Source organism: Aquarana catesbeiana, linkage group LG12, assembly GCF_042186555.1.
Source record: "Aquarana catesbeiana isolate 2022-GZ linkage group LG12, ASM4218655v1, whole genome shotgun sequence".
Lineage (NCBI taxonomy): Eukaryota > Metazoa > Chordata > Amphibia > Anura > Ranidae > Aquarana > Aquarana catesbeiana.
Window position 1 is genome coordinate 148,401,676 of NC_133335.1, and position 12,806 is coordinate 148,414,481.

Here is a 12,806-nt window from a genome sequence, read left to right on the forward strand (position 1 = left end):
TCTCTTGGTGTCAGGAAAATTTGTCAGAAGTGATTCATGCTGATAGCAGAGGAATGAAGTGAAAGACAGAAATGACACTTAATTGAGACAAGTACATGCTATAGAGGGATATACTTTATTCATATTTGAAATCTGAAGTTTACAACCACTTTAAAGTGACCATTCCACAAAAATAAATAGCTGTGAAAGAAGACAGTACATACTCACCTTTCCCTAGTGTCTGTGCTACCAAAACACCACTATGTTCACTAGTCCTCCTCCCCCAAAAATCTGCTGCAAAAGTGACACCTCTGTTAGTGTCGATCTCTTTGGTCCCCCACAGCTCTCATTGGTTCCTCCTTCTGACCTCGATGTCACTATAGGACACAACGATGATGTGGGGGTCAGCAGGAGGAACTGTGGGGGGACCCAGAAGATCAACATTCCTGAAGGTGTTGATTTCCCAGTGGACCTCTATGGATGACAACCTGTGAACAGAGCAGCGTTTGAAGTTTTTATTATCCTTTTTTTACAGCATGACACCAGCGTTGTGGCGTTGTCTGTATAGTACACTAACAAGTATTCTATGTGCCTTTTGGTGGCTGAGATATTGTTTGCACGTTGGATTTGTACAGATTTTAGTCTGATACCTGTAGCCAGCTTTTAGACTTTCATAAAACAGAACAACTAATCTGCATATACAGAACGTTGTCTGAATTTACAAGGAGAATGCTCATTGCTCTGATCAGTATAACCTTAAATAAATTATTTTCTTTCATTTTCTTTTAGGGGGAAGTTTGCAGTGGTCAAAAAATGTGTAGAATTAGTGACCGGCAAAGAATACGCAGCAAAATTCCTGAGAAAGCGCAGGAAAGGGGAAGATTGCCGCATTGACATCATCAACGAGATCGCTGTATTGGAAATGGCCCGCTTCTCACCTTATGTGGTGGATCTTCATGAGGTCTATGAGACAAACAGTGAAATCATTCTGGTTATGGAATAGTAAGTGGAAACACAATACACTTTATCTGCTGTTTATATTGTAGATACTATAGAAAATCACTGGTCTGTGATGGAATTGAAAGTATAGTAAGCCACATCGACCAATCCATTTTACCAGTTTAGAGTGATCAGTGAATGGTTGCTATGGGTTACTGTATATAGTGTTTTCTGTTTTATTAAAAGTGAATGACAGACTTCCTTATAGCCAATAAAAAATATCCCTTGCAGTGGGGCTACAAGGGTTATTTGCTTGTTTATGTCCAGGTGAACAATAAAAGGAGATTTACTCACCCACCCACCACTCCACAGCTAGACCAATTGCCACAGCATTTGCAACCCCTCCCCTACGCTTCATTGATCTAGAGTCCTGGCATCATAGCTGGACGTCCAGGGGTCGAAACGTGAGGAAGCACTGCCTGCCAGGGGAGCCGAGGATTAGGTAAGTGGAACTCTCTCCTCTCCCCTACACAAAACAAGCAATTCAACTGTGCAGTGGAGACACAGCCCCCCTGCAAGTAGTATTTTATTCTTTGATTAGTGTTGGGCTTTAAAGTAAACCTGTCACTTTGCCCATATGCATTTCTGAGTGACAGAGCCGCAACTCACCCGGCCTGAGCACTGTCTCACTGAGCCAGCGGGAGGCTCATTAGTACTGTGTAAGCTCTGAAACAGACCAATACAGTCTGCCTATGTCAGGATGTAGGCACTATCTTTACAACAAGGGGGCAGATGTCTGACGGGTGTCACATAACTTATACTGTATGACTTACAAAGGAGGCCAATCACTAGTAGGCAATAGGGTCCAGACTGGTATAGTGACTAAAGCTGGCTTAGGTTTTTTTTTGACACTGATAGATTTTTGTTTTCATTCAGCCTGCTAATAGCACAGATGGACAGATTTCTTCTATTCTATCCTGCTACCTGTGTCAGTTGTTAGATTACACAAATAGCAGCTATTTCTGACTGAATGCAGCTAATCTGCAAACGACAGTTGTCCTAACTTTCTCCTCATCCCCCCTCATCAACATACTAATGACATTTTTAAATAAAACCTTTTTGTTTTCATTACTTACCATATTTTAGACCCAGTGACATCATCATTAGGTCTCTGTTGGTCTCTATGTAATTCAGACAGATCATGACTGGGAGGGATCAGCAGGGTGCTGTACATAGCTTCTTTAAAGTGTCACAGCAGCCTGCCTCAGTACTCTTCTCAAGAGCCCACAGTCCTGATACAAGCAGGAGGAGTTATGAAAACATCAAAATGCCTTGATGGGAGCTGATAAAAGCTTGGATCTGCACTTGCCAGCATACAGTTGCAGCCTGTCATTGATTTGTTCAGGCTGCTGTATGCAACACCTGTCATTCCCAGGCTCCCAGGAAATGTGTCCGCTTTACACAGTGTCAGGACCTCTGTGCCTGGGTGAATGCTGGCTATTTCTTGTAATTGAGCTATATCACAGTGTCACCATAAACTGATCATTCAAGCATTGGGAATATGGGTAAAGTGCTGGATGGATTGGACAGTTAGCTTGTTAAAATTGTCTGTGTCTGTCTGACAAGCTTCAGAACAATTGGCAAAGGGAAATTCTCTCATTGAGGAGGCACACAGCAATGAGCATAAAGTTTCCAGTACAATAAGGGAAGTATAGAACTGTCTCTGATAGTATTTAATTGCCATTACCATACACTGCAATGGCAGGCTTTGTGCTATTTGCGGCTAGGAAGAAATGATCCTGGCTGTACGCACTCTGTGTGATCATCGCAGGTAATCGTTGATTGTGCAAACAGTTACGCCAAGAGCCTACATTGCATTTTTTGGGCCGCAGCTCTTCACAAGCACCTGTTATTTCTGCCGCAGGGAGCCGCAAATTCTTTCTGCTGAAATTCGCAGGGTGTGCTAATCGCCCGTGTGAATGTAGCCTAAAGCGTTCAAAACTTTGTAGTTCAAAACTGTGTAGAAATTCCTAGTAAATCACCTTATTAAACCTGCGGTATCTTTCTGAGAATCTTGCATGTCAGTCTATGTAGATCGCACACAGGTGACCACATCCTAGCCAGCTGACAGACACAGTCTGTAAAATATGTTCTACATTGAAATGTCACCTTATAAGGGGATTGTGAAAGTATGTCAGCAAACCATGCAAATAAACCTTTACATTTGTGGTTTGTTCTTACAGAAAATCTTACCACTGCTGACAACTTCTCTGAGCTGTTTGTGTACCACATCAACCATAAAGAATCAATTTACATATCAGTCTTTGACAGAAATATATAGTTCATCATTTGTTGTTGCAGAGGAAGCTGTGAAGCCAAATTTAGGTTCATTGAAGTCATGACGGTTCAGGGATATTTTATTATTCTAGTGAATTTAGTGCCCATTTACACTAAAGCATTTTTTTGCGGTGTGTTAATGCACACATGATAACAGGCCACCCAACAGTCTTGTGTAAGAGGTTGTGGGTACGATTGCAGCAATACACTAACTTTCAGTGCTTAGAAATCAGTGCTGACAATTTTCAGTGCAGTGTCTCCAGTGTAGATCACATTGCCATTCTATAGGGAGATGTAATATGTACCTCTTCTGTTGGAAGGACAACAACATGTAATGTAAAGTACTGTGAACAATACTTTATGCATTATACCTATCTATACCAGTAGTTGGCACTGCAGTGTTATAATGTGTATTATATGGTAATGTATTTAGAGGAAGTACCTTTGTTTCTAAGTGTGTGTGTAGTTGTATCCTCCTGTTTGCTGTTCCATGATAAAGACATGCTTTGATATCCTCCATGAAAGTAAAGGTATACTCTGCATACAACAAGCTTCCAGCACATGATTTCAATACTCAGCTAACATCTTCTGCACCGGAATCTTCTACACCCATGATCCCAACCTTTTTTAATTTGGATACCTCACGGAAGCCTATCTGCATAAATTAATGCCTCAATGTTAGTGGGACATAGGGTGGAGTAGGGAGTCAGGCCAGTAATGGGAAAATATATACTAAATATATACGCTCGTGCTAATGGTGTATCCAACAAGTATATGAAAATAAAAAATACAAAATGCAGCTGCTACACACAAAGTGCTAATCACGTGAAAGACATATAAGTATAAATATAGTGCTCGAAAACACAGTGAGTGTAAATATGTTGACTAAAAAAGAAACAAAGTCCAAGTAAAGTGACTAAAGGTGCTCCAATCCAAAGTGAAGGTAATGTAAGGTGCTTTGGAAAAATTCAGGTGTGCAACACTCCCTCATGTATCCCCACTAACCAGATCAGAACGACCACCAGCCTTTCAGTCTGGTGGGTCATTTAAAGCTTGGTAAAGATATCCTGGGATGGTGATAGGTCATCAGGTCCAGAATTCCTTTGTGAAGTTTCTCGGCCAGAAAAAAACAGGTACCCAGAAATAAAAAAAGAAGGGAACTGATAGTAAAGTACCATTAAAAAAGGTTTTATTGTAAAAGGGAGTGAATAATTACAAAAAGTAAGATAAAACAAGCCTCAAACATGGAGCTGTGGGTCTAAAAATGCCGTTCCTGGCGTGTGTTCCACGGGACCGGAAGTGACGTCAGTGATACCGGAAATAGCGTCATCTGTAGGTAAAAGGGGTCTGTAATGGTTTACAACCACTTTAACCACTTAAGGACCAGCCTCGTTTTGGATTTTAGGTGTTTACATGTTTAAAACAGGTTTTTTTGCTAGAAAATTACTTAGAACCCCCAAACATTATATATGGTTTTTCTTCTAACACCCAAGAGAATAAAATGGCGGTTATTGCAATACTTTTTGCACCATATTTGCGCAGCGGTCTTAAAAGCGCACTTTTTTTGGAAAAAATTCACTTTTTTGAATAAAAAAATAAGACAACAGTAAAGTTAGCTTTTTTATATTGTGAAATATAATGTTACGCCAAGTAAATTGATACCCAACATGTCACGCTTCAAAATTGCGCCCGCTTGTGGAATGGCGTCAAACTTTTACCCTCGAAAATCTCCATAGGCGACGTTTAAAAAATTTTAAAGGTTGCATATTTTGCGGTACAGAGGAGGTCTAGGGCTAGAATTATTGCTCTCGCTCTACCGGTCGCGGCGATACCTCACATTTGTGGTTTGACCACCGTTTTCATATGCGGGCGCTACTCGCATATGCGTTCACTTCTGCACGCGAGCTGGTCGGGACGGGGGGTTTTAAAAAAAAAAAAAAAAAATTATTATTTATTTTACATTATTTAATTATTTTTACACTGTTTTTAAAAAAAAAAATGTGTCACTTTTATTCCTATTACAAGGAATGTAAACATCCCTTGTAATAGAAAAAAGCATGACAGGACCTCCTAAATATGAGATCTGGGGTCAAAAAGTCCTCAGATCTCATATTTACACTAAAATGCAATTAAAAAAAAAAAAAAAAAGTCATTTAAAAAAATGGCATTTGAAAAAATGTGCCTTTTAAGAGGCGTGGGCAGAAGTGACGTTTTGACGTCACTTCCACCCAGCAGTGTCATGGAGATGAGCGAGCGCCTTCTTAGCCTCACTCGTCTCCAGGCACAGGACGGAGACGGATGCGATCGCTATCGACGGCTCCGGTAAGCGGCGGAGGGCACCGGATCACAGCGGGAGGGGGGGCCCCTCTCCCGCCACCGATACAAGTGATCTTGCGGTGAATCCGCCGCAGGGACCACTTTTATCTGAAAGCCGGCCGCCGCACTAAAACGGGGATACCGGGGTTATGGCAGCTAGGTGCTGCCATAACAATGATATACCCCTTCAAAGTTTGGAAGTACATCGTCGTGCGGCGGTCGGCAAGTGGTTAAGTGCATTCATTTTGAATGGGCTCAAATTGCACCAAAGACGTACATGCAGCAATTTTGCCACTGCACTGCAACCGCGTTTGGGGTATCAGTAAGATTGCACTAACACCCACTGTGTTTCCCACACCACATTTCTGTGTACCTAGCCCAATAGAATTAGGAAACATAATACAGATACTCCTCGTTTAACGACTTACCTGTGTAACGACCACTCGGACTTACGATCAGCTCTCCCCACCTGAACAACGCGCTATACATCATTGTATTGTACAGTACAGAGTTTTTGTTTGTGTTCTGTACTTATGCAAATTCAAACAACGTTATTGAGATGGAGTTTTGTGTTTAGAGCTTTTTTTTCACAATACAGTACAGTAGTTAAGAATGCTTAAAATATTGATAACTTGTGGCTCCTCGTTTAACAACCAATTCGCTTAACGACCTGGTCATTGGAACAGAACCTGGTGGTTAAGTGAGGAGTACCTGTAAAGCAGTTTTAGATAGATACAAATGTAGAAGGAATATTTGTGAACCGTAAAGGCCATTTAGTTTGCACAGCACACTGGGAATGATAACCTAAAAAGAGAATAATGCCGCGTACACACGAGCGGACTTTCTATCCTACTTGGTCTGGCACACTTTCCGACGGACTTTGTCCGCCAGGTGCGCCGGACTTTAAAACGGACGGACTTGCCCACACACGCCGGGACTTTCCGGCGGGCTAAGTCCGCCCGTCTTTCCGACGGACTTTCGCCGGAGTTCCGGCGGACTTTCAGAATGAACGGACTTGCCCACACACGGACAAGTCCGTTCATTTTGAACGTGACTCAGGTGCGACGGGACTAGAAAAGGATGTCAATCTTGCCGCTTTTATCGGCGAGATTGACACCTTACTAGCCCCGTCGCGGGGCATACCAGGCCCTTAGGTCTGGTATGGATTATAAAGGGGAACCCCGCTACGCCGAAAAAACGGCGTGGGGTCCCCCTAAAATCCATACCAGACCCCGATCCGAGCACGCAGCCTGGCCGGTCAGGAAAGGGGGTGGGGACGAGCGAGCGCCCCCCCCCCTCCTGAACCGTACCAGGCCGCATGCCCTCAACATGGGGGTGGGTGCTTTGGGGGAGGGGGGCGCCCTGCGCCCCCCCCCCCAAAGCACCTTGTCCCCATGTTGATGAGGACAAGGGCCTCTTCCCGACAACCCTGGCCGTTGGTTGTCGGGGTCTGCGGGCGGGGGCTTATCGGAATCTGGGAGCCCCCTTTAATAAGGGGGCCCCCAGATCCCGGCCCCCCACCCTATGTAAATGAGTATGGGGTACATGGTACCCCTACCCATTTACCTAGGAAAAAAGTGTAAGTAATAAAACACACTACACAGGTTTTTAAAATATTTTATTAAACAGCTCCGGGGGGGGGGATCTTCCTCCGGCTTCGGGGGTCTTCTTCCGGCTTCGGGGGTCCCTCCGCTTCATCTTCTCCCGGCGTCCGGTTGGTTCTTCTCCGCTCTCTTCTCCCGGTGTTCCTGTTCTTCGGCCGGCTCCTCTGCTGTCTTCAATTAGCTCTCTTGCCAGCAGAGGTCCGGACTTCTGGGCTTCTGGGCTTCTTCTCTTCTCTTCTCCAGATGTTGACACGATGCTCTCTCCTGCTGGACTGCTCTCCGAGGGCTGCGTTGTGACTTATATAGGTGGAGACCCCGCCCCCTTTTGATGTCACAGTCCCTGGGCATGCTGGGACTGTGACGTTTTAGGGGGCGTGGTCAACATCACCCAGTGACCACGCCCCCTAAAACGTCACAGTCCCAGCATGCCCAGGGACTGTGACATCAAAAGGGGGCGGGGTCTCCGCCTATATAAGTCACAACGCAGCCCTCGGAGAGCAGTCCAGCAGGAGAGAGCGTCGTGTCAACATCTGGAGAAGAGAAGAGAAGAAGCCCAGAAGCCCAGAAGTCCGGACCTCTGCTGGCAAGAGAGCTAATTGAAGACAGCAGAGGAGCCGGCCGAAGAACAGGAACACCGGGAGAAGAGAGCGGAGAAGAACCAACCGGACGCCGGGAGAAGATGAAGCGGAGGGACCCCCGAAGCCGGAAGAAGACCCCCGAAGCCGGAGGAAGATCCCCCCCCCCGGAGCTGTTTAATAAAATATTTTAAAAACCTGTGTAGTGTGTTTTATTACTTACACTTTTTTCCTAGGTAAATGGGTAGGGGTACCATGTACCCCATACTCATTTACATAGGGTGGGGGGCCGGGATCTGGGGGCCCCCTTATTAAAGGGGGCTCCCAGATTCCGATAAGCCCCCGCCCGCAGACCCCGACAACCAACGGCCAGGGTTGTCGGGAAGAGGCCCTTGTCCTCATCAACATGGGGACAAGGTGCTTTGGGGGGGGGGGCGCAGGGCGCCCCCCTCCCCCAAAGCACCCACCCCCATGTTGAGGGCATGCGGCCTGGTACGGTTCAGGAGGGGGGGGGGCGCTCGCTCATCCCCACCCCCTTTCCTGACCGGCCAGGCTGCGTGCTCGGATCGGGGTCTGGTATGGATTTTAGGGGGGACCCCACGCCGTTTTTTTCGGCGTAGGGGCTTCCCTTTATAATCCATACCAGACCTAAGGGCCTGGTATGCCCCGCGCTCGCCGCAATAGGAAAATGTGTTTTTCCTATTGCAGCGAGCGTGAGATGCAATACCCTGCCCTCGTGTTGTATCTGGTCCGTCGGACCAGCCTACACACGAGCGGGCTTTCCGTCGGACCAGCACACACACGAGCGGACTTTCCGCCCGAAACTGAGTCCGGCGGAAAGATTTAGAACTTTCTTCAAATCTAGGTCCGGCGGGCTTTTGGGAAAAAGTCCGCCGGAAAAGTCCGCCGGTGCCTACACACGGGCGGATTGTCCGGCACACTCTGGTCCGCCGGACCAAGTATGCCGGAAAGTCCGACCGTGTGTACGCGGCATAACAGAAACAAAAGAAGAGAATGGTAGAAAACAAAATAGTTTTGGATAGATAAGGATGTGTAGAGAGGTAGATAACTGAAAGAAAAATCACCTGAAATAGAAAAATAATATTCAGGGAATTTCCTATCCCCATAAGCAGTGGTGTCAAACTGAAATAAATTGAGCTGACTTTAAAAGTATTTAGCTAAAAGTTATCATTTATTCTGGATGAGTAGACAATTATTAAGAATAATATACATCAGTTATTTTAGTAATCCTAAGTGTTCATTTTGGGTGGTTTTGGTTACAATAGATTACATTATTCTCCACCTGTCAAGTGATTTGGTTGAGACTGGGGAAAATAATCCATTTGGAATATTAGATAAGCAGGCCAGGGTTGTAGAGGGACAAGATTTAGTGCAGTCAGTGTATTCAATCGATAAAGGTTTTATTCATTATTATAATGCAGGATTTAAATAGCGCTAGCAGTTTATGTGGAACTACAAAACAAAGGGAGACAGTACATTTATAAAGCAATTGAAGAACGCACAACCTAGTTTACCTAATGTTTGGCAGCTTACACCAGCACACAAATTTTCACAGATGCCAAACTTTCTGGAAAATACCAGAATCATTATCCCTGGCCTGATTACATTGTTTAACAACTCTGAAAAGATATTTAAAATTGAACTCTAGGCCAGCAGTGAAAAACACACTATACAAATAGAGTATGTGTACTGCTTTACCTGCAAAATATATGTAAAATTCTATTCAACTAGTCTTGTGATCCAGGCACATCCAGAGAGAATAAACAGCTCCTGCACTACCGGATGCCAGGGGTGTAACTATAGGGGGCGCAGCAGTCGTGACCGAGCACTGTGCTGCAGGGGGCCCCCTCTACATATGGCCGTCGGCTCCTCTGAGGACATCATAGGCTTGTCTGCCAGCCCCCCTCCTCTCTCGTCATACAGATGATGACAGGTCTTTCTGGGAGATATGCTGATCGTCCAGAGTGCTGGAGGTAGCCCAGGCGACCATGGATGAGTGCCTAGCTTCAGCTAGGTCATGGTGAGTGAGATGACCCCATCCCCCACACACCATCGCATACCCCCCTCCATCTCCCCTGGGGACAGGGACCCCTTCTCATGTGGGGACAGGGACCCCTTCTCACGTGGGGACAGGGCCCCTTTCTCACTTGGGGACAGGGACTTCTTCTCACCTGGGGGGCAGGAACCTGCCCTGGAAAAAAGGACCCCATCTCTCCTGGAGACGAGGACCCCATCCTGCCTAGGGACAGAAATCCCAACTCCTCTGGCAACGGGGACTCCATCTTACCTAGAGACCCCACCTTCCCTGGGGACCAGAACCCCACCTCCCCTAAGAACAGGCACCCCATCTACAGACCATGCTGGTTGGCAGGGATCCATCCAGGGCACCCTAGGGTGCCAGGATGGAAGAGGGGCACAACACACAGAGGAAATCTGAATCTCCAGCCATTTGGGGCATGTACCAGCTGGGCTCACTGGACACCGGGGGGGGGGGTCACTGGAGATGGGGGTGGGTACAGCAGTACCAGCAAGGTGTGCTCTCCAGCCCCTGTGTGCTCTTTCCCGGGCACCTTTGTCGGCTCTGCCAGGTTTCCCAATGCCCTCTCCTTCTGGCTGCTGCTGGGGATCTGTCAGGATCTGTACCTATCACTGACTCTGTCCATTCATAACTGTGGTATATACTAGACAGCGTTTACTATGCTTCAGTTTATGAATGGACAGGAAGCTCTGTACAGAGCTATTCCTATCCATTCATTCTATGTAGTTGAGGCTGCAGAGAAGGAGATTGGGGGCTGTGTCCTCAGTCTTCCTCTTTGTCTCAAAGGTGGAACATCATAGGTCTGTTTAGACCTCTGATATCTCACCAAAGTCCCCCAACTAAAAAACTGTAAAAAATAATAAAAAAAACTACTGATACCAGACCGGGCCCTGGAGTTCCATCACCGGACTCAGAGGGAAGGGTTCTAGTCATGGTTTCTTGCACCGGGACCCTGAAAGTTCTAGTTACGCCACTGCCGGATGCTCCAGACTGCACCACAGATAGATGTATGTGTAAAGTGCTTCCCTATAAGCCAATTTAATGTGAAAACACAGTTTAAATCAGCTAAGTACATTCCAAGTGCATCACAGCAAAAGGTGTTTAACCACCTCAATACTGGGCACTTTCATTCCCTTCCTGCCCAGGCCATTTTTCAGCTTTCAGCGCTGTTACATTTTGAATGACAATTGCACAGTCATGCAGCACTGTACCCAGATGAAATTGTTATCATTTTTTCCCCCACAAATAGAGCTTTCTATTGGTATTTGATCACCTCTGCGGTTTTTATTTTTTGCGCTATAAACAAAAGAAGAGTGACAAGTTTGAAAAAAATCTTTTTGCTATAATAAATATCCAATTTTTTTTTTATTATTTTTTTTTTTTTTTTTTTACTAATAATGGCAGCGATCTGCAATTTTTATCATGACCGGACATATCGGACACTTCTGACACATTTTTGGGACCATTCACATTTATACAGCGATCCGTGCTATAAAAATGTATTGATTACTGTATAAATGTGACTGGCAGGGAAGGGGTTAACAATAGGGGGTGATCGAGGGGTTAATCATGTTCCTAGGGAGTGTTTCTAACTGTAGGGGACAGGGATTCACAAGGGGAGGAGACCGATCGGTGTTCCTCTGTACTGGGAACACACCATTGGTCTCCTCTCCTCTGACAGGACCATGGATCTGTGTGTTTACACACACAGATCCACGGTCCTGCTGTGTTAAGGGGCAATCGCGAGTGCCCGGCGGACATCGCGGCCGCCGGGCACGTGCACCGAGTCCCCAGTGACACGGCGGGCGCGCGCGAACGCCCCCTGGTGGGCAGAGAAGGCGAGGGTGTCATATGGCGCCCTCCCAGAATGAGAGCCGCTCCGCCTGGCCGTCATATGACAGCCGGCGGGTGGCAAGTGGTTAAAACCACTTGCCCACCAGGCCAATTCTGACACTTCTCTTATATGTAAAAAATTTTGTTTTTTTTGCTAGAAAATTACTTAGAATCCCCAAACATTGTATATTTTTTGTAGCAGAGACCCTACAGAATAAAATGGTGTAAAAAAAAAAAAAAAATTGATCTAGTGCTTTAAAAAAATGGCCTTGTTTACATTGGGCCCAGGACCCTTCATGACATCGCTCCGCTCTTCCTAGACCATGGAGATGAGCGTAGGCTATCTTTCCTCCGCTCATCTATGTTACCAGCCTCCACAACCGCCGGATCGGTTCTTGGGGCTACAGATCATCCAGGTAAGCCTGAGAAGCGGCGGGAGGGGCGATCCCTCAGGCCACTTCTAGAAGTGATCCAGTGGTGAATCTGCCGCTCGGACCACTTTAGTCGGTTAGAGTTTTCGCTGGCTGAAAAAACCAATACCGGGGTCATGACATATTGCTGCAGCCATAACCCCGGTATTCCACTTCCGACTGGAATGTCTTTTGTCTATGACCTGGTCGGCAAGTGGTTAAAGTCGTAAAGCTTATATATTTAATTAATTTAACATAAATTAGATAATAAAAAAAATATTTAGAAAGTAATTCATCAGGGTCTTTTACAAACTGTGTTTTGCTTTTGTAACAATGCAAAAAAGAGCCGGAGTAAAATTACGTGCAAATAGTGAGAGTATATTAGACATTTCAGAGAGATAAAATTAAGTAACCTCTGTCATTGAAATGAATGCAATGCAAAAAGAAAAAAAAAAAAAAGGGGGGGAAAGCAAAGCTGCTGAAAACAATCTGACGTTCTAATTTTAGCTGACAGGGCAGACAGGTAGAAAAGATTAAGTCTGAGATGAAAACAGAGATGTCTGGAAGACAATCAGTATGAACAAAATTTATCATGTTTGTCTGGAATGTTCCTTCAATAAAACAGAATAAAAAATGTATACAGTAATATGTGTGTAAAAGACAATCCTGTGGAAAATAACCGGAAACAAGAAGCTAAACTACTAAATAGGATTATAACATTCCTCCCCCAAAGCATATAATGGATTTTTAATGT

At 45.4% G+C, this 12,806-nt stretch overlaps 1 protein-coding gene across 1 annotated transcript in view; it reads left to right on the plus strand.

Moving 5' to 3' along the window:
- LOC141114592 (serine/threonine-protein kinase 17A-like) overlaps nucleotides 1–12,806 on the plus strand; it is a 111,552-nt gene that overhangs the window by 74,971 nt on the left and 23,775 nt on the right. Inside the window, exon 2 of the mRNA XM_073608388.1 lies at nucleotides 769–981. Within this exon, the coding sequence (XP_073464489.1) occupies nucleotides 769–981 (213 nt within the window). The remainder of the gene's footprint in view (nucleotides 1–768; nucleotides 982–12,806) is intronic.